The sequence below is a fragment of the Kogia breviceps genome, chromosome 4, assembly GCF_026419965.1.
Source record: "Kogia breviceps isolate mKogBre1 chromosome 4, mKogBre1 haplotype 1, whole genome shotgun sequence".
In the NCBI taxonomy this organism is placed as follows: Eukaryota; Metazoa; Chordata; class Mammalia; order Artiodactyla; family Physeteridae; genus Kogia; species Kogia breviceps.
In genome coordinates this window covers 122,836,918-122,863,633 of record NC_081313.1, presented here as the reverse complement: position 1 = coordinate 122,863,633, position 26,716 = coordinate 122,836,918, and the positions used below count along the sequence as shown (strand labels likewise).

Below are 26,716 nucleotides of genomic sequence, written 5' to 3'. Positions count from 1 at the left end.
TGCAGGTGGCTTAATAGGCCTGTAGTGGTGGTGAGAGGGAAGAGGGAGGGGCCTGGCAAAGATGAGATAAGAAGGGCCTTGAGTTCCAGGTTTAAGAATATGGACTTTATCCAGAGAGCAGTAGAGAACCTCTAAAGAGGAATTGACTTGATCAGATTTGTGTTTTGATACAAGTTCTACTCACAGCAATTACTATCTGGTCAGGATTTATAGAAATAAAAAATTTACTTGTCATTTTTATTTTCCTTTGGTGCTTGAGAAACTTATTTCCATGACTTTTCAAATGTGGAATTCTTTCTTATTTCCTCTCTGCCTTTGTGGCAGGGTTCTTTTAATCCATCATTGCACCTCCCCTTGTAAGCTGACATTTCATCTTTCTGTTGCTTGTCCTCTTCTATCTTAAACTTGCTTAAAAAAATAAAAAGGAATAGTAAACTTGATTTACTAATCCAATCCTTTGATTTAAAATAAAGAAAACTGAGGGAATTCCCTGGTGGTCCAGTGGTTAGGACTCTGCAATTTCAGTGGGAAGGCTGGAATTCAATCCCTGGTTGGGGAACTAAGATCCCACAAGCTGTATGGCATGGCCAAAAAAAAAAGAAAGAAAGAAAAAAAAATAACTGAAAATAGTAAAACAGAGTTGACAACTCTATGGTAGATTTGTACTGAATCTTACCCAATTTTAGTACTCTTATTTTTATTACATAATACACAAGGTATATTTAAGATAGTTACTGAAGAAAAAGTGGTAAGTTTGGGTTTTTTTTTAATTGCACAGAAGTCCCATTTGCATAGTACTTCAAATTTGTGTAACCATTTTTAAAAATAGCTGTCTAAAAATCTAGTATATCTGTGATATGAGTAGATAGCATGTTTTAAATTGTTGGGTGGAAGGACAGAGGGAGACATGACATGACTTGGCAGGTCACTTGCCCAGTAGGTTGTAAAGGTATTCAGTATAAGTAGAGCCAGGGTATTTTCTCCTTTGAAAATGCTGCAGAATCTGGAAATGTTAGCATGTAAGAAGGGGAAGAAAATCTAATTTTGGTTCAGATAATTTTGTACAAGAAAATAAAATTCTAGAAAGTGATATTAAGTATTCAAAACAGAATTAGATTGTGTACGGTCCATTGGTATCCAGCTTTCACAGTTGCCAGTTACATAAGTCCCATGTTCCACCTTAGCTGTAGCACGCGTGCTTTTAGTAGCTAATTCTTTTTCACAGAGTCACAAACTGAGAGGGAAGTTCTACTCCTTCTTCTTTTTCAGAGTTAGAGTGATCATGCATGTTTTTTCCTTTTATTTTCATCCAAGGGTGGCATAAGGTATGATGGGAATATTGCCAGGTAGATCCAATATGCTGGAGGCATGTTTGCCATTCTGTTTCATTTTAATTTCATATTAATAGCTTGTTAACCATTTTGGAGAGAGGTTCTTCACCAGCTTCCTTGGAAAAAAGAACACACAGATGACTAATCCTCTCTCAGCCTCTACCCATTAGGCCTCACCATCCTCCTTTGGTGGGTATAATTGCAGCTGGGCAAGCAGGCACTGCACCATCCTATGCTTTTCTAAGTATTCATCTATTTTAACTAAATAGGAACATTTGACAATGGTGTTATATTGTAGTATCTAATTAAAAACAAGTATTTCATAGCTTTTCTATGTATTTAAGTAATTCTTTAGTCATCCCTTTGACGTCTGAAGTGGATAACCCTAACAGGTCATGATAGCCCTAATTTTTAGTCTTACTCATTTAAATTTCAAGATAACCATGGAAAAATTAATCTGTCAGTAAACAGCTCAGTTCTGTGTGAACCCAGATATTTTTTTTCTTTTTTTTAAAGCAAGTCTGCTGAAATATAGAGTGTATTATTCTGTCTCTTTTGTGTCCAATAGGAAAGAAAAAGAACAACCAAAGTGGACTTCTTGAAGAAGATTGAGAAAGAAGTCCAACAAAAATGGGATGCCAAGAAAGTGTTTGAGGTCAATGCATCTAATTTAGAGAAACAGACTAGGTGAGTAATAGTTTGTGAAATTCTACACCTTGTGTTTCCAGAACCATTGGCTGCAGAAACTGCTCTGTGGAAGGAATAAGGCAGATTGTATGTACAATGTCTGAAACAGGCTGAAGGAGGTAACTTCTACTTTCTCTATTTCAAATTAGCATCCTCTTTCCTATGGAATTGTAAAGGATATTTTCCTATGTAAAGGTTTTTTTAAAAACTAATATTTTTCATAGTTAGACAAAGGAAAATGTTTTGCAGTTTTATCTTTGCTGACTGATAATAGCAAGTCATTCTGTTACAGATTTATATTATAGTGATAATTATCTCCAGAGGCACAGATTATAAATTTTGAAGGATTTCTGTATAAATCTGTATTGCCTTGATGTTAAGAATTGTTTATTAGAAGACAGACCATAGATAATGATATGATATTGGGGAAAAACAAAGTAACTGCTGCAACACAGTACCACAGTAAATATATGTATCAATTACAAGATGCGTCACAATTTCAGATATGTTGGACTGTAGAAAAATGTGAGTTGAGGAAATGCACTGACAACAATAGCAATAATAGTAGCTAATATTGAACAGGTGTTGTTCAATATGCCAAGGCAATAGGAAATATGCCATTTTTTAACATGCATATTCTCATTTAATGTTCTTAGTAACGCTTTAAGGTTACCAATATTTTATTTTATTTTTTATTGATGAGTATACTGAGACACAGAGAGGTTAAATAACCAGTTTAAGATTGCATAGCTAGGAATTGACAGGGCTTGGACTTCTTATCAGGACTTTCTGATTCCAAAGTCTATCCTTGCTACTATGCTACACTCTAATGGAATTTTTTTTTTTTAAGAGAGGAAAAGAATTTGCTCTAATACAAAGTCTCTGGTGTTATACTTTAAACTATAATTTGAAGTTTCTATTTGGTTCTAGAACTTTGGTCAAATCTAAGGTAATTTAAATTAATCAAAAATGAATTAGAAAGTGCTTTTGCTCAATGAAAGAAAATGAACTGAAGAAACTTAGAAATATAACACTGAATGAAATAAGCTCACAAGTGAGTGAAACTAAATGATGTATCGTTTAAAGGCATAGACATATGTGCAAACTATTCAAAAACAAAGGAATGACGAAAGTAAATTTCAAGATAATGGTTCTCTCTGGTGGGAGGGTGGGGAGTAGCACACAGGTAGCTTCATTGAGTTCATACGTTGGATGGTGTGTTTACAGGTGGTCACTTATGAAGTGCACGTGTGCTTTATAACTTACATATGTCTGTTAGATACACTTGATTCATAGAAAAAAGGAGTATAACATAATACATTAAGCAGCTTTAAAAAGGTGCTTTTTAAGGGAATTTACCACGTATCGTGTAATTTTGAGGATGTTTTATTTTACCTGAGAGGCTTTGAATTGCTTTATATATATCTAATGAAGGCATATCTCATTTAATCAGTAAAACAGTAAATTAATCCAGTCTCCCGATTAATTTTTTTTTTTAGTATATCATTTTTAACTCAGTATTTTATCTTAAGTTAAACCTCCAATACTTGCTACAAGGATATTTAGTTCTTTAATAGCCACCTATAAATATCTTAGTTTTTCTAAATCAAAAACGAGTTGCAATTTTAGAGAGCTTTTACTTTCTGGATTTATAAATTTAATTTTCAATGTCTGTTAAATAACTAAAATTTAAACAAGTTATTTATAGTAAGTGTCCCCATGACCCACCCTTAATTGTAAAAGGAATTTAACATTTTCTTTCTTGTACTTTCTTTTTTACATGATTGTTTTGCAGCAAGGACAAGTACTTTGTAACCTTCCCATATCCATATATGAATGGGCGCCTTCACTTGGGACATACATTTTCTTTATCCAAATGTGAGGTAAAGCTTCCTCTATATTTAATATAATGGGATGGGAGGTCTTTAATAAATACTATTTTTAAGAAAATGACATCTATAGCATTTATTTCCTATTAAGGGAACTTAGAATTCCTTAATTTTAAGCATGGTTTTTATGTTAAAGTAATTTAATTTTTCTATTTTCACATGCTGTATGTGTGTGTGTGTGTGTGTGTGTGTGTGTGTGTGTGTGCAGGGGTCTAGGTATGTATACATGTTCATAAGTAATTTCTAGGTTGGTGAAAAGACAGAAAAAGATAACTTTGGAATGACTATAAAATCTAACTGGTATTCTAAAGGAAGATGTGAAGAGGAAAACAAAACTGATGATCTTTGTGAAAAGTCAGAATTTTGTATTCGTCTAGCATTTAAATTTGTAGTTTAAATTTAATTTTTTTTCTATAGTTTGCAGTAGGGTACCAGAGATTGAAAGGAAAAACTTGTCTATTTCCCTTTGGTTTACACTGTACTGGAATGCCTGTTAAGGTAAGATTGCTTTTGGGATTGCTTTGTACTCTTTTTACCTTAGAGCAAATAGTAATATCCAATTCAAGAGCTTGAAATAGGGTTTTCAAATATGTACTTCTATATTATGTTAAAGTGTGTTTTGAAGGGAACTGAATTTATTGTCATGAAAATTAATTTTTAGAAAACATTTGGAGAAGTGCTTAAAGGGCACATATTAAGGTCTAAGTGATTTCTAAGTAATGCTGATATCTTTTGGTTTCTTATGTATTCATATTTCTGTTTTAGAATTAGATAATAACTACTAACAAGTAAAATGGGCAGTGTTTTGTGCATTCATGGCATATATAGGCTGTTGGCATAAAATAATAAACAGTTCTATCATATTTTGGTCATTTTTGCAAGTGTCTTAAATTTGTCATAAATTTATAATAAAAATAATTTTCAATAAATGATGGGCAAGAAAACTACAGTTGAAAGGATTCCCTAAATCCTTGGGAATTGGGAAATATAACTCATTTCTTTTTATTCTTCAGTCTTTTATTTTGAAAAATGTCCAACCTATAGGAAAGGTAAAACGATAATACAGTGAGCACCCATGTACCCTTCACTTATAGTTACCAAGTATTAACATTTGCCACAGTTGCTCTAGTTCTGTCTCTCAACATACAATACATGCACACTTTTTTCTCCCTTTTTCTATGAGTTCATTGAAAGTAAGTTGGCAGACATCATGACGTGTCACCCCTGAACACTTCAGCTTGTATCTGTTCAGAACAAGGGCGTTCTTCTACATTGTCATAGTCCTATTATCTACTCCACGAAATTGAACATTGATATATCCTTTCTGGTGCTTTTTTCCTTTTTATTTTGTGGATCACACTTTGCATTTGGTTATCACCAGTACTACATCGATGATGTTGGAACTTCCAACTGTATCACATCAAAAGTCATATAATGGCAGCTTGTGTCATTTTAGTGATATTAAGTTAATAACTGCCAGATTTCCTCATTCTAAAGGTAACTTTTCACTTTTCTAATTAAAAACTAATCTGTGGGATGATACCTTAAGAGCCTCTTGGTTACCCAGTAACTGAATATCCTTGTCTTTCAATTATTGAATTTGTGATTGTAAAATGGTGACTTTCTAGTTGTCTCATTCTTTCCCTATTTGTTAGCTGAAATTCTTCATAGAAGTGTCCCCTCCCTTTTTTTGAAATTCACAATTCTATATTTGTATTTTTCTCATAACTTTAACACTGTCTACTTGGTGTCATCTTTGTTTGTGACAGTGAACTCATTATGGTACAGCTGAAAAGAGCTGGGGTTGAAAGTGCAGGTTCATGTTGTAATTGTGCAGCTTACTAGCTTTATAACCTTGGATAAATCCCTTCATCTTTCAGTGTTTGTTTTCTAACTTAACGTCTGTCCTATCTACCTAAATTTCAGAGTCAGGTTTTTTTAAAAAATAAATTTATTTATTATTTTTGGCTGTGTTGGGTCTTCGTTGCTGCGCGCGAGCTTTCTCTAATTGTGGCGAGCGGGGGCTACTCCATTGCGGTGCGCAGGCTTCTCATTGTGGTGTCTTCTCTTGTTATGGAGCACGGGCTCTAGGCACATGGGCTTCAGTAGTTGTGGCATGAGGGCTCTAGTGCGCAGGCTCAGTAGTTGTGGCGCATGGGCTTAGTTGCTCTGCGGCATGTGAGATCTTTCCGGACCAGGGCTCAAACCCGTGTCCCCTGCATAGGCAGGCGGATTCTTAACCACTGCACCACCAGGGAAGCCCCAGAGTCAGTTTTAGTTCGCCATAGAAACAACAAAGAAACTCAAATTGTTTCCACCTTGAATTTGTAACTTTACTATCTGTAATGTTGTGTTTTTTTGTAGGCATGTGCTGATAAATTAAAAAGAGAAATAGAGCTTTATGGTTGCCCCCCTGATTTTCCAGATGAGGAAGAGGAAGAAGAAGAAATCAGTATTAAAACAGAAGATATAATAATTAAGGATAAAGCTAAAGGAAAAAAGGTTTGGTGGTTTGATGATACTTATTTTGGTTGAAGTTTTATATTTATATTTGTCTGATTTATATGTGCATTCCCAGTACTAGTATAGTACCTGACACATAAAAAATACTCAGTAATTTTTAAAAAGTAATAAAGCAGAATTATCTTTCTCACTTTTTGATTGCCTTTTTTTCCCCTTTTTACTTTGTTTTGAAATAATTTTAGACTTACAGAAGAATTACAGGATTGTACAGGGTTCCCTTAGAATCTTAACCCAGTTACATCTTACATAACCATGGTACAATTCTCAAAACTAAGAAACCAACATTTGAACAACACTGTTTAAGAAACTACATACTTCATTTGGATTTAACAGTTTTTCCTTAATGTCCTTATTCTGTTCCAAGATCCAGTCCAAAATCCCATTTTGCATTTCCTTGTCATGTCTCTTCTTCTGTCTTCCATGATCTTGGCACTTTTGAAGAGTACTGGTCAGATAACTTGTAGAATGTCCCTCGTTTTGGGTTTGTCTAATGCTTTCTCATGAGTAGATTGAGAGGTGATGTGTCTTCAATGCATCATATCAGGGAGTATAAGATATTGATATATCTTATTATTGGTGCTGTTAACCTTGATTATTTGGTTTAGGTGGTGTTTCTTAGGTTTTTCTCCTGTAAAGATTTCATTTTTCCCGGGCTTCCCTGGTGGCGCAGTGGTTGAGAATCCGCCTGCCGATGCAGGGGTCACGGGTTCGTGCCCTGGTCCGGGAGGATCCCACATGCCGCGGAGCAACTAAGCCCGTGAGCCATGGCCGCTAGGCCTGCGCGTCCGGAGCCTGTGCTCCGCAACGGGAGAGGCCACAGCAGTGAGAGGCCCGCATACCGAAAAAAAAAAAAAAAAGATTTCATTTTTCCCTTTGTAACTCATGTATGTTTTGGGAGAGATACTTTTGAGGCTATGGAAATAATACCTTGTTTCTTTTTTTGTTTTTAAACCATTGCGTTGTATACTTTATTTTTAAAAGATTTTTATTTTTTATTTATTTTGGCTGCACTGGGTCTTAGTTGTGGCACTTGGGATCTTCATTGTGGCATGTAGGATCTTTTAGTTGTGTGTGGCATGTGGACTTCTTAGCTGTGGCATGTGGGCTTCTTAGTTGTGGCATGTGGACTCTTAGTTGTGGCATGCAAACAGGATCTAGTTCCCTGACCAGGGATCTAACCCGGACCCCCTGTGCTGGGGAGTGTGGAGTCTTACCCACTGGATCACCAGGGAAGTCCCAATATCTTGTTTCTTTTTATATATTTGCTCACTCATTTTAGCATTCATCAGTGGATCTTGCCTGCAACGGTTATTGCTGCATATTTTGTTCTAATGATGATTTTTTCAGTTTCCCTCATTCCTTCTACATTTATTATCTGGAATTCTTCTGAAAGGAGAAGTTGTTCTTTCTCCCCCATTTACTTATCTATTAATTTCTTTTTTATATCAGTGTGGATTCATGCATATTTATTTATTCTTTGGGTTATAATCTAATCCTATTGGGTTTTTTTAGTTATTGTTATTGCTCAGATTGTTCTAGCAGTGGACATTGGGGAAATCTTTTAGGTGGTGGGCTCCTGTGTCCGTTTGACATGCCCCTATCTTTTTTTCTATTTCTTTCTTTTTTTTTTTTTTTTAGCATTTCTATACATTCAGGTACCATAAGATGCTCCAGGCTCATTTTGTATTTTCCCTGTTTTAGCCCCAGAATCAACCACTTTTCCAAGGAGTCCTTTTTCCTTTTATTGAAATATGGTATTTAGAAACTACGTTCTGAGTGCTAGTTATGCTCATTGTTTCTAGGTCCTCTCAGTAGAAAGAGCAAGGAAATATATGTATGTCTACTAACCCACTTATATGTATGTGTCTGTATTTATTTCTTGATACATTTAAAAAAATTTCTTTATATTTTTTTAAATGAGGTTTTTTAAAATTAATGTAAACCCTTCCTTCCTTCCTTCCTTTCCTCCTTTCCTCCCTCCCTCCCTCCTTCCCTCCCTCCTTCCTTCCCTCCTTTCTTCCTTCCTCTCTCTCCCTCCCTCCCTCCCTTCTTCCCTCCCTCCCTCCTTTCCTCCATCTCTCTCTCACTCTTCGCAGTGTATCATTGTGTTGGTTTGACAAGTGCATGGAGTCATGTTTCTACCACCACAGTACTATACAGAGCAGTTTCCTCAGCCCCCAAATTCCTTGTCCTACCTTTTTATAGTTCACCCTTTTTGCCTACCTCCAGTCCCTGGCATGTGCTTACCTTTTTGATATTGGTAAATATTGGAAAAGGAGGAAACCCTTGTTAGCAGCTTATTCATAATTTAAAAAGATGCATGTGGTATTTGAAAAAAGGAAATAGAGAAGGTTTGGTGCTAAGATCTTAACTTTGTGATGATAACTTTTTACAGTTCCACCTCTGTATTGATAGTTATCTTTGGTGTCAGAATCCAGGTATCAGACTATATGGTTTGGCAAACAGAACAGTACATCCAGATCCTGCAGTATTCTGACATGTCAACAGTATTGTTTTAGATTAAAAAAAACTACCAAATAGGATTATTCACTTCAAATTACTGTGGTCCTGGAATTTGTTAACCAGTTGTTAGTTGTTTTTTGATGGAGTTTGGCTTTGCTGTTATTTTCAGAGTAAAGCTGCTGCTAAAGCTGGATCTTCTAAATACCAGTGGGACATTATGAAATCCCTTGGTCTGTCTGATGAAGAGATAGTCAAATTTTCTGAAGCAGAATATTGGCTTGACTATTTCCCACCACTGGCTGTTCAGGATCTGAAGAGAATGGGTTTGAAGGTATGCCTATCACCCCCAGAGTTTAAGGAAATATGAAAAATACATTTATATTTGTGTGATTGAATGAGATTTGGACTACCTCTTAATTTAGAATAGTATATTCCAGTAATGACTCAGTACTGTTATTGTCAGATTAGAACCACAAGGGCCTCAATGTAAGCAATGAAGTACTTCAATATTCGTTGTTTTGGAATGTATATACATATATTAACAATTAGTAGAAAGGAATTCTATTCAAAGAATATGAAGAAGCCCACAGTAAATCAACTATACTTCAATACAATTAAAAAAAAAAAAAAAGACATGAAGAAGTCCAAGTATAGCTTGAACATTTAGGGATACATAAAGGTGTTATATAAATGCTCCTTCTTAACTTATTATAATTCCTGTATGTTTAATAGGTAAATGTGTGTGTTTAAAAACTTACATATTAAGCACAAATTAACATAATAATTATGAGTATATATATTTAATAGGTGGAACTTGAAATTTTTGGTTAGCTTTTGATATTTTTGATATAATTCTAAGTTGGAAAATAAGGAGTAGAAGAGTAAATAATCGATTCATGGGAATTCCTGTTCATAGAAATCATATAAATTTCTCAAAAATTACCTTTTCCTTTCTCCTTTTGTAGGTAGACTGGCGTCGTTCCTTCATCACCACTGATGTTAATCCTTACTATGACTCATTTGTCAGGTGGCAGTTTTTAACATTAAGAGAAAGAAGCAAAATTAAATTTGGGAAGCGGTGAGTTTGTTGTCCTTTGGTATTATAAAGTAAAAATCATGTAATTCCTGCATTGTAATAATTCATTGTGCCCCAGAGCCTACTTTTTTCCATTATCTTTTCTTCTTATAATTTCTCTTTTTTTTCCTCTTGTTTCCTTTGTATTCCTTTTTGTTTGGCTGGTGTCTCAGTTTCTCTGAGCTGCTTAGTGTTTGTGACAAATAGAACCAGGGAGAATAGGGGTCTCACTAAAGATTCTCTCTTATGGTCTCGCTAAAGATTCTCTTAAGTATTCTAGCCAAATAGAAAATTAATTTTATTTGTGTTTTAGTTTATCTTTTTGCTCTATAAAATCTTCTATAAAGTTCTTCCTTGATTATATGGATTGATTAAAAGCTATTTGCAAAAGCTATTTGCAATTGTTTTTTAAAAAATTTTAATTTTGATTTTATTTATTTTTTTATACAGCAGGTTCTTATTAGTCATCCATTTTATACACATCAGTGTGTACATGTCAATCCCAATCGCCCAATTTAGCACACCACCACCCCGGGGCTTTCCCCACTTGGTGTCCATACGTTTGTTCTCTACATCTCTGTCTCAACTTCTGCCCTGCAAACCGGTTCATCTGTACCATTTTTCTAGGCTCCACATATATGTATTAACATACGATATTTGTTTTTCTCTTTCTGACTTAACTTCACTCTGTATGACGATCTCTAAATCCATTCACGTCTCAACGAACGACCCAATTTCATTCCTTTTTATGGCTGAATAATATTCCATTGTATATATGTACCACAACTTCTTTATCCATTCGTCTGTCGATGGGCATTTAGGTTGCTTCCATGACCTGGCTATTGTAAATAGTGCTGCAATAAATATTGGGGTGCATGTGTCTTTTTGAATTACAATCTTCTCTGGGCATATGCCCAGCGAAAAATCCCAGTAGTGGGATTTTTAGTTTTCTAAGGAACCTTCAAACTGTTCTCCATAGTGGCTGTATCAGTTTACATTCCCACCAACAGTGCAAGAGGGTTCTCTTTACTCCACTCCCTCTTCAGCATTTGTTGTTTGTAGATTTTCTGATGATGGCCATTCTTACTGGTGTGAGGTGATACCTCATTGTAGTTTTGACTTGCATTTTTCTAATAATTAGTGATGTTGAGCAGCTTTTCATGTGCTTCTTAGCCATCTGTATGTCTTCTTTGGAGAAATATCTATTTAGCTCTTCTGCCCATTTTTGGATTGGGTTGTTTGTTTCTTTAATATTGAACTGCATGAGTTGTTTATATATTTTGGAGATTAATCCTTTGTCCTTTGATTCGTTTGCAAATATTTTCTCCCATTCTAAGGGTTGTCTTTTTGTCTTGTTTATGGTTTGCTTTGCTGTGCAAAAGCTTTGAAGTTTCATTAGGTCCCATTTGTTTATTTTTGTTTTTATTTCCATTACTCTAGGAGGTGGATCAAAAAGAAATCTTGCTGTGATTTATGTCAAAGAGTGTTCTGCCTATGCTTTCCTCTAAGAGTTTTGTAGTGTCCAGTCTTACATTTAGGTCTCAAATCCATTTTGAGTTTAGTTTTGTGTATGGTGTTAGGGAGTGTTCTAATTTCATTCTTTTACATGTAGCTATCCAGTTTTCCCAGCACTATTTATTGAAGAGACTGTCTTTTCTCCATTGTATATCCATGCCTCCTTTGTTGTAGAATAGTTGACCATTGGTGCGTGGGTTTATCTCTGCGCTTTCTATCTTGTTCCATGGATCTGTGTTTCTGTTTTTGTGCCAGTACCATATTGTCTTGATTACTGTAGCTTTGTAGTATAGTCTGAAGTCAGGGAGTCTAATTCCTCTAGCTCCATTTTTTCCCTGAAGACTGCTTTGGCTACTCGGGGTCTTTTGTGTCTCCATACAGATTTTAAGATTTTTTTGTTCTAGTTCTGTAAATAATGCCATTGGTAATTTGATAGGGATTGCATTGAATCTGTAGCTTGCTTTGGGTAGTATAGTCATTTTCACAATATTGATTCTTCCAATCCAAGAACATGGTCTGTCTCTCCATCTGTTGGTATCCTCTTTAATTTCTTTCATCAGTATCTTTCTGCATACAGGTCTTTTGTCTTCCTAGGTAGGTTTATTCCTAGGTATTGTATTCTTTTTGTTGCTGTGGTAAATGGGAGTGTTTCCTTAATTTCTCTTTCAGATTTTTCATCATTAGTGTATAGGAATGAAAGATTTCTGTGCATTAATTTTGTATCCTGCAACTTTACCAACTTCATTGATTAGCTCTAGTAGTTTTCTGGTGGCATCTTTAGGATTCTCTATGTATACTATCATGTCATCTGCAAACAGTGACAGTTTTACTTCTTCTTTTCCAATTTGTATTCCTTTTATTTTGTTTTTCTTCTCTGATTGCCATGGCTAGGACTTCCAAAACTATGTTGAATACTAGTGGTGAGAGTGGACCTCCTTGTCTTGTTCCTGATCTTAGAGGAAATGCTTTCAGTTTTTCACCATTGAGAATGATGTTTGCTCTGGGCTTGTTGTATATGGCCTTTATTATGTTGAGGTAGGTTCCCTCTATGCCCACTTTCTGGAGAGTCTTTATCATAAATGGGTGTTGAATTTTGTCAAAAGCTTTTTTTGCATGTATTGAGATGATCATATGGTTTTTCTTCAGTTTGTTAATATGGTGTATCACATTGATTGATTACGTATATTGAAGAATCCTTGCATTCCTGGGATAAATCCTACTTGATCATGGTGTATGATCCTTTTAATTTGTTGTTGGATTCTGTTTGCTAGTATTTTGTTGAGGATTTTTGCATCTATATTCATCAGTGATATTGATCTGTAATTTTCTTTTTTTGTAGCATCTTTGTTTGATGTTGGTATCAGGGTGATGGTGGCCTCATAGAATGAGTATGGTAGTGTTCCTTCCTCTGCAATTTTTTGGAAGAGCTTGAGAAAGATGGGTGTTAGCTCTTCTCTAAATGTTGGATAGAATTCGCCTGTGAAGCGATCTATCTGGTCCTGGACTTGTATTTGTTGGAAGATTTTTAATCACAGTTTCTATTTCATTACTTGTGAATGGTCTGTTCATATTTTCTATTTCTTCCTGGTTCAGTCTTGGAAGGTTATACCTTTCTAAGAATTTGTCTGTGTCTTCCAGGTTGTCCATTTTATTGGCATAGAGTTGCTTGTAGTAGTCGCTTAGGATGCTTAGTATTTCTGCGGTGTCTGTTTTAACTTTTGCTTTTTCATTTCTAATTTTATTGATTTGAGTTCTCTCCCTCTTTTTCTTGATGAGTCTGGCTAACGGTTTATCAATTTTGTTTATTTTCTCAAAGAACCAGCTTTTAGTTTTATTGATCTTTGCTGTTGTTTTGTTTGTTCCTGTTTCATTTATTTCTGCTCTGATCTGTATGATTTCTTTCCTTCTGCTAACTCTGGGTTTTGTTTGTTCTTTTTTCTCTAGTTCCTTTAGGTGTAAGGTTAGATTGTTTATATGAGGTTTTTCTTGTTTCTTTAGGTAGGCTTGTATAGCTGTAAACTTCCCTCTTAGAACTGCTTTTGCTGCATCCCAAAGGTTTTGGATCGTCATGTTTTCATTGTCATTTGTCTCTAGGTAGTTTTTGATTTCCTCTGATTTCTTCAGTGATCTCTTGGTTATTTAGTAACGTATTGTTTAGCCTTCATGTGTTTGTATTTTTTACGTTTTTTTCATTGTAATTCATTTCTAATCTCATAGTCTTGTGGTCAGAAAAGATGCTTGATATGATTTCAATTTTCTTAAATTTACTGAGGCTTGATTTGTGACCCAAGGTGTGATCTATCCTGGAGAATGTTCCATATGCGCTTGAGAAGAAAGTGTAATCTGCTGTTTTTGGATGGAATGTCCTATAAATATCAATTGAATCTATGTGGTCTATTGTGTCATTTAAAGCTTCTGTTTCCTCATTTATTTTGGATTATCTGTCCATTGATGTGAGGTGTTAAAGTTCCCCACTATTATTGTGTTACTGTCGATTTCCTCTTTTAGAGCTGTTAGCAGTTGCCTTATGTATTGAGGTGCTGCTATGTTGGGTCATATATATTTATAATTGTTATATCTTCTTGGATTGATCCCTTGATCATTATGTAGTATCTTTGTCTCTTGTAACAGTCTTTATTTTAAAGTCTGTTTTATCTGATATGAATATTGCTACTCCAGCTTTCTTCTGATTTCCATTTGCATGGAATATCTTTTTCCATCCCCTCACTTTTAGTCTGTATGTGTCTTTAGGTCTGAAGTGGATCTCTTGTAGACAGCATATATATGGGTCTTGTTTTTATATCCATTCAGCAAGCCTCTGTCTTTTGATTGGAGCATTTAATCCATTCCCGTTTAAGGTAATTTTTGATATGTATGTTCCTATGACCACTTTCTTAATTGTTTTGGGTTTGTTTTTGTTGGTCCTTTTCCTCTCGTGTTTCCCACTTAGAGAAGTTCCTTTAGCATTTGTTGTAGAGCTGGTTTGGTGGTGCTGAATTCTCTTAGCTTTTGCTTGTCCGTAAAGCTTTTGACTTCTCCATCGAATCTTAATGACATCCTTGCTGGGTAGAGTAATCTTGGTTGTAGGTTCTTCCCTTTCATCACTTTATTATGCCACTGCCTTCTGGCTTGTAGAGTTTTTGCTGAGAAATCAGGTGTTAACCTTATGGGAATTCCCTTGTATGTTATTTGTCATTTTACCCTTGGCTACTTTCAATAATTTTTCTTTGTCTTTACATCTTGCCAATTTGATTACTATGTGTCTTGGCGTGTTTCTCCTTGGGCTTATCCTGTATGGGACTCACTGCATTTCCTAGACTTGGGTGGCTATTTCCTTTCCCATGTTAGGGAAGTTTTTGACTATAATTTCTTCAAATATTTCCTCTGGTCCTCTCTCTCTCTCTCTTCTTCTTCTCGGACCCCTATAATGCGAATGTTGTTGCATTTAATGTTGTCTCAGAGGTCTCTTAGGCTATCTTCATTTCTTTTCATTCTTTTTTCTTTATTCTGTTCTGTAGCAGTGAATTCCACCATTCTGTCTTCCAGGTCACTTATCCGTTCTTCTGCCTCAGTTATTCTGCTATTGATTCCTTTTAGTGTAGTTTTCATTTCACTTATTGTATTGTTCATCTCTGTTTGTTTGTTCTTTAATTCTTCTAGGTCGTTGTTAAACATTTCTTGCATCTTCTCGATCATTGCCTCCATTCTTTTTCTGAGGTCCCGGATCATCTTCTCTATCATTATTCTGAATTCTTTTTCTGGAAGGTTGCCTATCTCCACTTTATTTAGTTGTTGTTTTTCTGGGGTTTTTTTTTTTTTTTTTTTTTTTTTTTGTGGTATGCGGGCCTCTCACTGCTGTGGCCTCTCCCGTTGCGGAGCACAGGCTCCGGACACGCAGGCCTAGCGGCCATGGCTCACGGGCTTAGTTGCTCCGCGGCATGTGGGATCTTCCCGGACCAGGGCACGAACCCGTGACCCCTGCATCGGCAGGCGGATTCTCAACCACTGCGCCACCAGGGAAGCCCTTTCTGGGGTTTTATCTTGTTCCTTCATCTGGTATATAGCCCTCTGCCTTTTCATCTTGTCTGTCTTTCTGTGAATGTGGTTTTTGTTCCACAGGCTGTAGGATTGTAGTTCTTGTTGCTTCTGTTGTCTGCCTTCTTCTATTTTCATTTTAAAAGCACATTTATATTTTACAGTCTTTTGTTTCATACCATAAAGCCAAGATTAGTAAATATTTTTCATTGGTATTACCTATGATGAAGGCAGAAAGCTTTCATTAAATAACTATGTTGGTAGTAGAACTCGCTATAAAAGCATAAAAATGATGTAGACATTTGCTCAGTTAGAAGTTTTAGTTAAAAGAAATATTGTGATGGTTAGGTGCAACACTGGCAAATATGTTAGGATAAAACTTGTACATTATAATAATATTTGTCACTTATTATTTATTTTTTAGGTATACCATTTATTCTCCAAAAGATGGACAGCCTTGTATGGATCATGACAGACAAACTGGAGAGGTAATTATTTGTTCCATTGAGTAGCTATTGTAATAATTAAAAAAAAAATAAATTTACTTATTTGTTTATTTTTGGCTGTGTTGGGTCTTTGTTGCTGCGTGCAGGCTTTTCTCTAATTGCGGCGAGCGGGTGCTCCTCTTTGCCGTGGTGTTCAGGCTTCTCATTGCGATGGCTTCTCTTTGTTGCACAGCACGGGCTCTAGGTGTGCGAGCTCTAGGCGTGCAGGATTTATTAGTTTGACATGCGGGTTCAGTAGTTGTGGCACATGGGCTTAGTTGCTGTGCGGCCTGTGGGATTTTCCTGGAGCAGAGCTTGAACCCATGTCCCCTTCATTGGCTGACGGATTCTTAACCACTGCGCCACCAGGGAAGTCCCTATTGTAATAATTCTTAATATGGGCCTAGAGTTTAAGAAATAGATTAGAAACCTAAATATCACTTTATTTCAGTGCTGAGGTGTATAGTCATGATACTCTGGTGGCTGTTAAGTCAGAGGCAGAATGTCATCATAGATACCTGTATATTGTCGAGGACCTTGCTACTCCAAGAGTAGCACTAGGTTCAGCTGCATCAGCTTGTGTTAGAAAAGCACATTTTTGTTTGTTTGTTTTTGGTTATTGTTTTGTTTCTTTGGCTGCTCTGCCTGGCTTGTGGGATTCCACAACCAGGGATTGAACCCGGGCACTCGGTAGAGAAAGCACAGAGTCCTAACCACTGGACTGCAAGGGAAATCCTAGAAAAGCAGATTCTTGAATCTCACCCCCAGATTGCTGAATCAGAAGCTCTGGGGGTGGTTCCTAGGAATCTTTCTTTTAACGTGTTCTCAGTGTGGTTCATTTGCCTGCTAATGTTTGAGAAGAACTGCTTGGAGAGTGCACTGCTCTAAAAGGAGGGCATGAGGAAAGGTAATGAGATATGTGGTTAACTGATGTACGCAGATTCCATTTATACTTGTTTTGGTCACATGCCTACTTATTTCCAAAGTACTTCCAGCCATGCATGACATCAGTTTGTTCTACATTCCTGTAGGACACATTAGTGATATTATTCCTTGTAATAGTTGAATGAAGTAAGGGTAAGTCATTTCTCTAAAGCCTTGGCACAGTAAATCAACAGCAATGCCAGGATCTGAACTTTGCAGTCCCTATGAGTGTGTCATTCTTTGTTACCACCTTTGAAGTCTAGCAACTACCTTTCAAAATCAGCCTTCAATTATGATGTGACTTATTTGACAGAAATGAGCGTTAATCAAAATTTTGAAAGATTTGAGAGCCTTCAGAGAGAGGCCTAGTTTACTGACTATGTTAAGCTTTAATATAGTTAGTGGTAGCAATATCCTAAATTTCAATAGTACATCATAGTTTTTCACAGCATTTTCCTATCATTATCTTAGGTGTTCCTCAGGCAGTCCTGTATGAGGCACAGCACAGTTATTTTACGGATGAGGAAATGAGGGTTCAGAGTGATTGTGACTCCTTGGGTCAAGCCACAAGTAAGGGCCCAAGCTAGGTTTTGAATGCTCATCATCTGACCCCTGGTCCAGTGTATGTCTGTGATGACTGCTCTGTAGGATTGATGTTGGTTGTATCTTCTAACTCCCATTTTGACAAACGCTATTTTGGCTGATTAATCCAAGTCACTTCATTTTTTTTTCCCCGCTGTTCTTCCTTCTCAAGGGAGCTCTTAGCAAATCTTCCTTAGGACAGTCTGGGCCTCCTTGGATCAATTTTGGTCTGGTGTGGGGTGGGATGGTGGTCTTCATGTCATTTTTACACATTAGGCTTCCATGTGGTCAACACACCACTGGCAGTCTCTTCATTGGAAGAAAGAATTATTCTAACAATGCAGGAACCCATCTTAGAAATTTGAATCAAATCTCTCACATAGATTAGTAGGTGTAATCCAAGCCTTTCTTTCTTCCTCGAACTTTTGTTTTATTTTGTTTAGGGTGTTGGACCTCAGGAGTATACTTTAATCAAGTTGAAAGTGCTTGAGCCATACCCATGCAAATTAAGGTAGGTTTGCTACCTACCTTAATAGGTGGAAGAATTGTTGCTTCATCTTTTTGAAATATCAGATAGTTATGATAGAATCCATAATGTTTTTCACATAAATGTATATTTTTTCTTCTTAGTGGCTTGAAAGGGAAAAATATCTTTTTGGTAGCTGCTACTCTCAGACCTGAGACCATGTTTGGACAGACAAACTGTTGGGTTTGCCCTCATATGAAGTACATTGGATTTGAGACAGTGAATGGAGATATTTTCATTTGCACCCAAAGAGCCGCAAGGAATATGTCATACCAGGGCTTTACCAAGGACAACGGAGTGGTGCCTGTTGTTAAAGAGTTAATGGGAGAGGTAAGTTGGGTAGCAGACTTTATTTTAGTGCATGAATTTAGAGGAAAATGTCAAAAATGAAGCTTGAGAAAAGAACATTAAAAAAAACATTTTAATTGAGGTACACGTTGCGGTCAAATGTGTTAAGTCTTAAATGTGTGTATTTTTGGTGCGTTTTCAAATGTGTATACAGTCATGTAAGCACCACCCAAATCAAGGTATAGAACAGTTCCAGCACTGCAGAAAGTGCTGTCATGTCCATTTCACATCACTGCTCAGCCTGCTCCTGCAGAGGTAACTACTGCCTTGACTTCAGTCACCAAAGATTAGTTGCTCTTCTTGAACTTTACACAGTGGAATTGTATAGTCTGTACTTTTTTGTGTTTAGCTTCTTTGGCTAAAAGAAGCTAAACACAAAAAAGTACAGACTATACTTTTTCCATGTTGTGTGTAGGAGTAGTTTGTTCTTTTTTTTTTAAATTGCTGTGGCGTATTCATTGTGTGACCATATCAGTAAAATAGTATTTTTGAATCTTACATTGCAGCTCAGTAACTATCTGGTTGAAAAATACAGACAGTCCTCCCCGAGAGATTTAATAGCTGTGGTAGACATTATATTACTTTTTTAATATGATTACCTGCATTCCTGGAGTGGAATTGCAGCTGCTTTTTTTCTGAAAAGGAAGTCTTGGTTGATCTTAACTAAATCTAGATGGTTACATAGCTCTTATCCTTAGAGTTTATTTACTTATTGGTATTTTTGAGTGTGTTTTATTCCGTTTGGTAAATGCTGATCGTTGGTATCTTAATAAATAATCTTTTAAAAGAAAAGGATGAGTAGAATACCATCTCAATTCTCCTTTTGAATTGGAGAGTTTATTTCTTATTTTGTAAACTTATTTTTTGACTAGATTACTAAATATTCATAAGACTCAAAATTCAAGATGAAAAGAGGGAATTCCCTGGCAGTCCAGTGGTTAGGACTCCATGATTTCACTGCTGAGGGCCCAGGTTCGATCCCTGGTTGGGGAACTAAGATCCCATAAGCTATGCAGAATGGCCAAAAAAAAAAAAAAGACAAAAAGATACACAAACTGGTCCCAGTCACTCAATTCTCCTTCCATAGGCAGTCAGTAAAATCACTGTCTTGTGTATCCTTCCAGAAGTATTTCATGTATATACAAGCAAATACATATATATATATTCTTTTGCCCTCTTTTTTACGCACAAATGGCAATGTATTTTATCCCATTGTGTGTTTTACTTCCTTTTTTACTTAACTATAATTTGGTAATCATTTTATCAGTAGTGAAACATCTTCTTTGTTCTCTCTTTTTTTTTTGGTTGTGCCATGCAGCTTAAGGGATCTTAGTTCCCTGACCAGGAATTGAACCTGGGCCCTTGGCATGAAAGCACAGAGTCCTAACCACTGAACCTCCAAGGAATTCCCTTTGTTCTTATTTTTTACTGTTACACAGCATTCTGTTGTTTGTCTGTACCACAAATTGTTTAATGATTCTCTGTAATGGGTAGTTGAATTGTTTCTTCTATTATAAGCAGTGCTGTTACATCTTATTAGTTTCTGATGTTAGAGTTCTGTCTGAGAAGTTTTTAGGAACAATATTAATGACACAATTTTTTTCCTGTTCTTAAATGCAAATTTTTTCCATGTTAATTTGAGCAGATTCTGGAATGAGGAAAATGGGTGGTATAAATTTAAAAATAGCTTTCAACCTTTAAGGCTATTATGATATTTAGCCTTTATCCTATATGACTGTAAGTTCCATAAGCAGCTTATGTATATGAATAAAGTGGAAGGGTGGGAACTATATGGAATTGAAAAGTGCATTCCTTAGGTAAACAAGCAGCTGCAAGCTGTTTGTGGTTTTTTTTTTTTTTTTTTTTGGCTGTGCTGAGCGGCATGTGGGATCTTAGTTCCCTAACCAGGGATTGAACCTGAGCTCCCTGCATTGGAAGCATGGAGTCTTAACCACTGGACTGCCGGGGAAGCCCCACAAGCTGTTTGTTGATATATGAGAATATGGGTCCAATATTATACGATCTTCTGATTTTTTCTTTTAAGATACCTCTTTTCAATTCAGTTTGTCTTCCTAATTATCATTTAAAATAGAGATACAGTATTCTATCTTGTTGATGTTTCATATTTTATTAAGTGATGTTTTTATCATTTAAAGTTTTAGTTGTTTCCAGGTTTTGCTAATGTAGTTAACACAGCATTGGGGAGATTCTCAAAGAAAAAATAATTCTTTTTCCTTTGAGGTAAATTCCTAGGATTGGATTGCTGGGTCCAAGTTGGATTCCTATATTGTTTTCCTCAAGCAATGTATAAGTGTAGTAATTTCCTCACAACCTTGCAAGATTTGGGTATTATAATTATTTTCAATTATTTTTAGTCTAGTAGGTATGAAAGAATGAGTGTTGTTGATTATTAGCTTCTCAAGGCTTAAAATGTTAACATTGTTTTAAATTTTAATGATTAGAATAAGTTACTTCTGCTTTATGCTGATCTTTTTCTTACATAGGATATTCTTGGTGCATCACTTTCTGCGCCTTTAACATCCTATAAGGTGATCTATGTTCTCCCAATGCTCACCATCAAGGAGGATAAAGGTAAAGAGTTTATTTCGTTCTAGAAATTCTTTGGGAAGCATATTCTGGTTATATTAGTTAATTCTACATTTTCTTTTATAAGGTACTGGTGTGGTCACAAGTGTTCCTTCTGACTCTCCTGATGATTTTGCTGCTTTCAGAGACTTAAAGAAAAAGCAAGTGAGTATCTGTGATTCATGTTCGTATTTCCTCTTCATCATCTCATTGGTTAGGTACCACTGAACTAATTATTGGATTAGGCTAAAAAGCTATGCATGTATCTTTGAAATGCTACCTTTAACCTGTTTCTATGATTTGAATTTTAAATATCGATGTAAAATTTATAGAATTTTTTTTTTTGGCTGTGCTGTGTGGCATGTGGGATCTTAGTTCTCTGACCAAGGATCGAACCCACGCCCTGCTGCAGTGTAAGTGTGAAGTCTTAACCACTGGACTGCCAGGGAAGTCCTCATAGAATCTTTTTTTTAAGACTTATTTTTTTAGAGTAGTTTTAGGTTCATAATAAAAATCGAGAGGAAGGTACAGAGATTTCCCATATACCCCCTGCTTCAACACCTGCATAGCCTTCCCCATTATTATTTTCACTCACCAGAGTGATACTTTTTTTTTTTTTTTCTGAAGATGAACCTACATTGACACATCATAATCACCCAAAGTGCGTAGTTTACCTTAGGGTTCACTCTTGGTGTTGTACATTTTGTGGGTTTGGACAAATGTATAATGACATGTGTTCATCATTATAATACACAGAAGATTTTCACTGCCTTAAAAATCCTCTGTGCTCTTTTTATTCGTCTCTCCTCCCTCCCACCCCTGGCAACCACTGATCCCTCCCTTCCTTCCTCCCTCCCTCCCTCCGGGTCTTAGTTGCGACACGTGTGATCTTCGTTGCAGCATGTGGGATCTAGTTCCCTGACCAGGGATCAAACCCTGGCCCCCTGCGTTGGGAGTGTGGAGTCTTAACCACTGGACCACCAGGGAAGTCCCCACTGATCTTTTTAATTGTCACCATAGTTTACCTTTCCAGAAAGTCATATAGTTGGAATCATATAGTATGTAGCCTTCTTAGATTTTCTTTCAATTAGCAATATGTATTTAAGGTTTTTCATGTCTTTTCATAGCTTGATAGCATATTTCTTTTTAGCACTAATAATATTCTGTTGTCTGGATGTACATTTATTTATTCATCTGATGAAGAACATCTTGGTTGCTAACAAGTGTTGGCAGTTATGAGTAAAGCTGCTGGAAACATCCGTGTGCAGGATATTGTATAGACAACTCTTTTGTGTAAATACCAAGGAGTGCAATTGCTGGATCATATGGTAAAAGTATGTGTAATTTTGTAAGAAACCACCAAACTGTCTTCCAAAGTGGCTGTACCATTTTGCATTCTTACCAGCAATGTATGAGAGTTCCTCTTGCTCCACATCCTTGTCAGCATTTGGTATTGTCAGTTTTCCAGATTTTGGCCATTGTAATTGGTGTGTAGTCATATCTCATTGTTTTATTTTGCATATTCTTGATGGCAGATGTTGTGGAGTGTCTTTTCATATGCATGTTTGCCATCTGTGTATTTTCTTTGGTGAGTTTTGCCTGTTAAGGTCTTTGGCTTATTTACGTATTTATTTTTTTCAGATGAGTTGTTTTAATTCCAGGTGGTACAGAATTCAGGATAGAACAAAGACTTAAGAACACATTTTGGCAGGCTTCTGGGCTGGGTTTATGCAGATCTCATAGCTAACATAGAAATGGCTGAGAAGAACTAAAGACAAGATGAGCCACTGTATGATTTTTTTTTTAACAAAAGTTTATTAAATGTACAATAGGCTCCAAGACAACACTTCATTCTAGCTATAAGTGGCAACAGATACTATGGCAGGGAGTCCAGATGTTTAAACAGGAATGGAATTAGGATCATCATTGCCTCAAACACAAGGAACAGCTCACGTTTTGCCAGAATTTTTAATAACACCTGTGGCCAGGGGTGCCTTTCCCCATGGCCTTCGCTTTTAGCTCCTTGAGTTTCTTCTGCTCCTCTTTCTGTTTCTGCTTGAATGCCTTATCTTCCTTGTCCATCTCCTTGGCTTGCTTTCTTGGGGTGCTTCAGGGGCTTCTCCTCGCCACTTTCATGGCCCAACATTGTACCTGCCACTCCTTCCCCAGAACCTGCTCCTGAAAGCCTTATTTTTTAAATCAGGTTGTTTGTTTTCTTATTGTTGAGTTTTAAGAGTTCTTTGTATATTTGAGTCCTTTATCAGATGCGTTTTTTGCAAATATTTTTTCTCAGTGTGTGGTTTGTCTTTCAATTCTCTTGATGTTGTCTTTTGCAGAGAAGAAATTTTTAGTTTTAATGAAGTCCAGCTTATCATTGATTTCTTTCATAGATTATGTCTTTGGTGTTGTATCTAAAAAGGCATCACCATACCCATGGACATTTAGGTTTTTTTCCTGTGTTATCTTCTAGGAGTTTTATAGTTTTGTGTTTTACATCTAGGTCCATGATCTGTTTTGTGTTAATTTTTGTGTTGAGTGTCAGGTCTGTGTCTAAATTCATTTTTTTGCTTGTGGATGTCCAGTTGTTCCAGTAACATTTGTTGAAGAGACTGTTTTTGCTCCATTGTATTGCCTTTGCTCCTTTGTCAAAGATCAGTTGACTGTATTTATGAGGGTCTCTTTCTGGGCTCTCTGTTATGTTCCATTGATCTATCTGTCTATTCTTTTGCCAGCATCACACTATCTTGGTTATTATAACTTTACTATAAGTAAATCTTGAAGTTAGACAGTGTCAGTCTTCCAATTTTATTCTTCTTTTATATTGAGTTGGCTATCCTGGGGCTTATTCCTCTCCATGTAAACTTTGGAATCAGTTCGTTGATGTCCATAAAGTAACTGGCGTGAATTTTGATAGAGAGTGTATTGAATCTGTTGGTTAAGTTGAAAAGAACTGACATCTTGACAACATTATGTCTTCTAATCCTTGAACATGGAATATCTCTCCATTTATTCAGCTTCTTCTTTGATACTGTTCATCAGAGTTTTGTAGTTTTCCTCATATCTTACGTTTACATTGTTAGTTTTGTACCTAAGTGCAATTGAACAACACAGGTTTGAACTGTGCAGGTCCATTTATAAGTCTTTTTTCAACAAATGTGTACTACAGTACCAGGTGATCTGTGGTTGTTTGAATTTGCAGATGTGGAACACGGATACAGTGGTCTGACTAAAGATATATGCAGATTTTTGACTGCTTGGGGTAGTTGGCACCACTAACCCCCATGTTGTTGAAGGGGCAACTGTATTTAATTTTGGGGGTTACTAATATAAATGGTATTGTGTTTTTAATTTCAAGTTCCACTTGTTAATTGTTGGTATATAGGAACACCATTGAATTTTGTGTTTTAGCCATGTATCCTGCAACCTTTCTATAATTACCTATTAGTTCCAGGACGTTTTTTTGTTGATTCTTTTGGATTTTCTATATAGATGATCATGCTATCTGCAAACAAAGACAGTTTTGTCTTCCTTCCCAGTCTGTATACCTTTTCTTTTCTTGCCTTATTTAATTACCAAGAGCATTCGTTATGACGTTGAAAAGGAGTGTTGCCCTAGTGGCACAGTGGTTGAGAGTCTGCTTGCCGATGTAGGGGACACGGGTTCGTGCCCCAGTCTGGGAAGATCCCACATGCTGCGGAGTGGCTAAGCCCGTGAGCCATGGCCGCTGAGCTTGCGCGTCCGGAGCCTGTACTCCTCAACAGGAGAGGCCACAACAGTGAGAGGCCCATGTACTGCAAAAAAAAAAAAAAAGGATTGGTGAGAGGGGATATGTGTTGTGTCTGATCTTAGTGGGAAAGCTTTGAATTTTTTGAAAATCATCAAGTATGATTTTAGCTGTAGGTTGGTTTTGTCTGTTTGTTTTATTCTTTGGCCGCGCTGCGTGGCTTGTGGGATCTTAGTTCCCTGACCAGGGATTGAACCCTGCCCCCCAGCATTGAAAGTGTGGAGTCCTAACTACTGGACCACCAGGTAATTCCCTAGCTGTAGGTTTTTTTTATACATAGTCTTTACCAAGTTGAGAAAATCTTCTTCTATTGTAGTTTACTGAGAGTTTTTATCTTGACTAGGTATTGGATTTGGCCAAATACTTTTTTTCATCTGTTGATATGATTGTGTGATTATTCTTTTTTAACCTGTTGATGTGATGGATTTCATAAAACTTCTGAAAAAAAGGTTTGAGAAAAATTTTCTGATATTCACATTTTCATTGCAACCTGGAATATGAACCTCATTTTAAGTGGGGTGTGTGTATGTGTGAATTTTTGCTTTTGGCTGTACAGTTTCATCATTTAAGTCATTCACTCTAACTTAAACTGTTTAGTTTTTTAAAATCATACGTCACTTCTTGAGATATTTTGTAGAATTAAAAAATTGCTCTCTATGGAGGGAAGAACAAATATAGTTTTAAAAAGTTTGGAGGGTGCTTCTCTTAATGATTATACAGTAAGTCCCCTACATATGAACCTTCAAGTTGTGAACTTTGAAAGATGCGAATGTGCATCTGGTTCCAGCAAGGAACCAGAACCTGGGCCATCCATCAGTGTTAGGCATGAGTGAAATCGCAGCTTGCCCTCCGTGTCCTGTTGCTGATGATCCTTAAGCTCTACCACTCCCACCTCCTGTCCCTCCTCCAGTCAGTAACTCTTCTTGCCTGTTCACTTGATGCCAGCCCCTGTATGCCAGCTGTTGTACAGTACTACCATAATATACTTTTCAAGGTACTGTACTGTAAGATTAAAAATGTTTTCTTTATTTTTTGTGTTTGTTTGTCTAGTATGTATTATTTGTGTGAAAAGTATTATAAACCTATTATAGTACAGTACTGTATAACTGATTGTGTTAATTGGGTACCTAGGGTAACTTTGTTGGACTTACGAACAAATTGGACTTATGAATGTGCTCTGGGAACAGAACTCGTTCATATGTAGGGGACTTATTGCACCAGTGAAGTATTGATCATTAATATTAACTTCCAATTTTTTTGTAGGCTTTACGAGCAAAATATGGAATTAAAGATGACATGGTCTTGCCATTTGAGCCTGTGAGTACATAGATGATTCAGAATATTAATAGCCATTTCTTTATTAGAGAAAAAAAGAACAGCTAACACTTTACTTGTCACAGAATTAAATAATTGGTAGAGTATGAAATAAGAGGGTGTTTAAGAGTTGATTTGCTTTAACGTGATATCTGCTGTGGTGGATAAGAGCAAAAGAAAAACCAACAATAGGCATTTTCTTAGCACCTGTAATTCTGAAACAAACAAATAGCCTTTTAGCATTACCAATTTTATAGTAGCTTATTTTCTAATGTGGCCAATTTCCAGGCTTCTAAAGACAAAATTTTGCCATATTACTCATGAATGTTTATGTTTTCATATTAGTATCTGCAGAAGAAAAAAAATTTAAATTAATAGTGAATAATTTTCATGAAGAATCCGGAAGACTTAACATAAACCAGAAATAAGACCATCCATAAATTTAGTTGTTTACAGCATTTTGCTAGTTTCAACATTATTTAGTTAATTATGTGCTAGTGTGGGGTTGAGAGCTGGGGAAAGTATGTATGTAGTGAGGGAGGGACAGTGCAGGGGTTGGTGCAGAGAATTCGGGGGGTTCCTATGGAGAGTAGGAAGACAAATTCACATCTGGATGTTAGTCCCTAATGTGTGACACTGCCCTAATGAT

The 26,716-nt window shown here is 36.3% G+C and overlaps 1 protein-coding gene across 1 annotated transcript in view; it reads left to right on the top strand.

Moving 5' to 3' along the window:
- LARS1 (leucyl-tRNA synthetase 1) overlaps positions 1 to 26,716 on the top strand; it is a 66,953-nt gene that overhangs the window by 4,538 nt on the left and 35,699 nt on the right. Inside the window, exons 2-13 of the mRNA XM_059062811.2 lie at positions 1,900 to 2,018; positions 3,814 to 3,901; positions 4,325 to 4,405; positions 6,272 to 6,409; positions 9,063 to 9,224; positions 9,859 to 9,971; positions 15,943 to 16,006; positions 17,953 to 18,020; positions 18,140 to 18,365; positions 20,888 to 20,975; positions 21,058 to 21,134; positions 26,017 to 26,070. Of these exons, the coding sequence (XP_058918794.1) occupies positions 1,900 to 2,018; positions 3,814 to 3,901; positions 4,325 to 4,405; positions 6,272 to 6,409; positions 9,063 to 9,224; positions 9,859 to 9,971; positions 15,943 to 16,006; positions 17,953 to 18,020; positions 18,140 to 18,365; positions 20,888 to 20,975; positions 21,058 to 21,134; positions 26,017 to 26,070 (1,278 nt within the window). The remainder of the gene's footprint in view (positions 1 to 1,899; positions 2,019 to 3,813; positions 3,902 to 4,324; positions 4,406 to 6,271; positions 6,410 to 9,062; positions 9,225 to 9,858; positions 9,972 to 15,942; positions 16,007 to 17,952; positions 18,021 to 18,139; positions 18,366 to 20,887; positions 20,976 to 21,057; positions 21,135 to 26,016; positions 26,071 to 26,716) is intronic.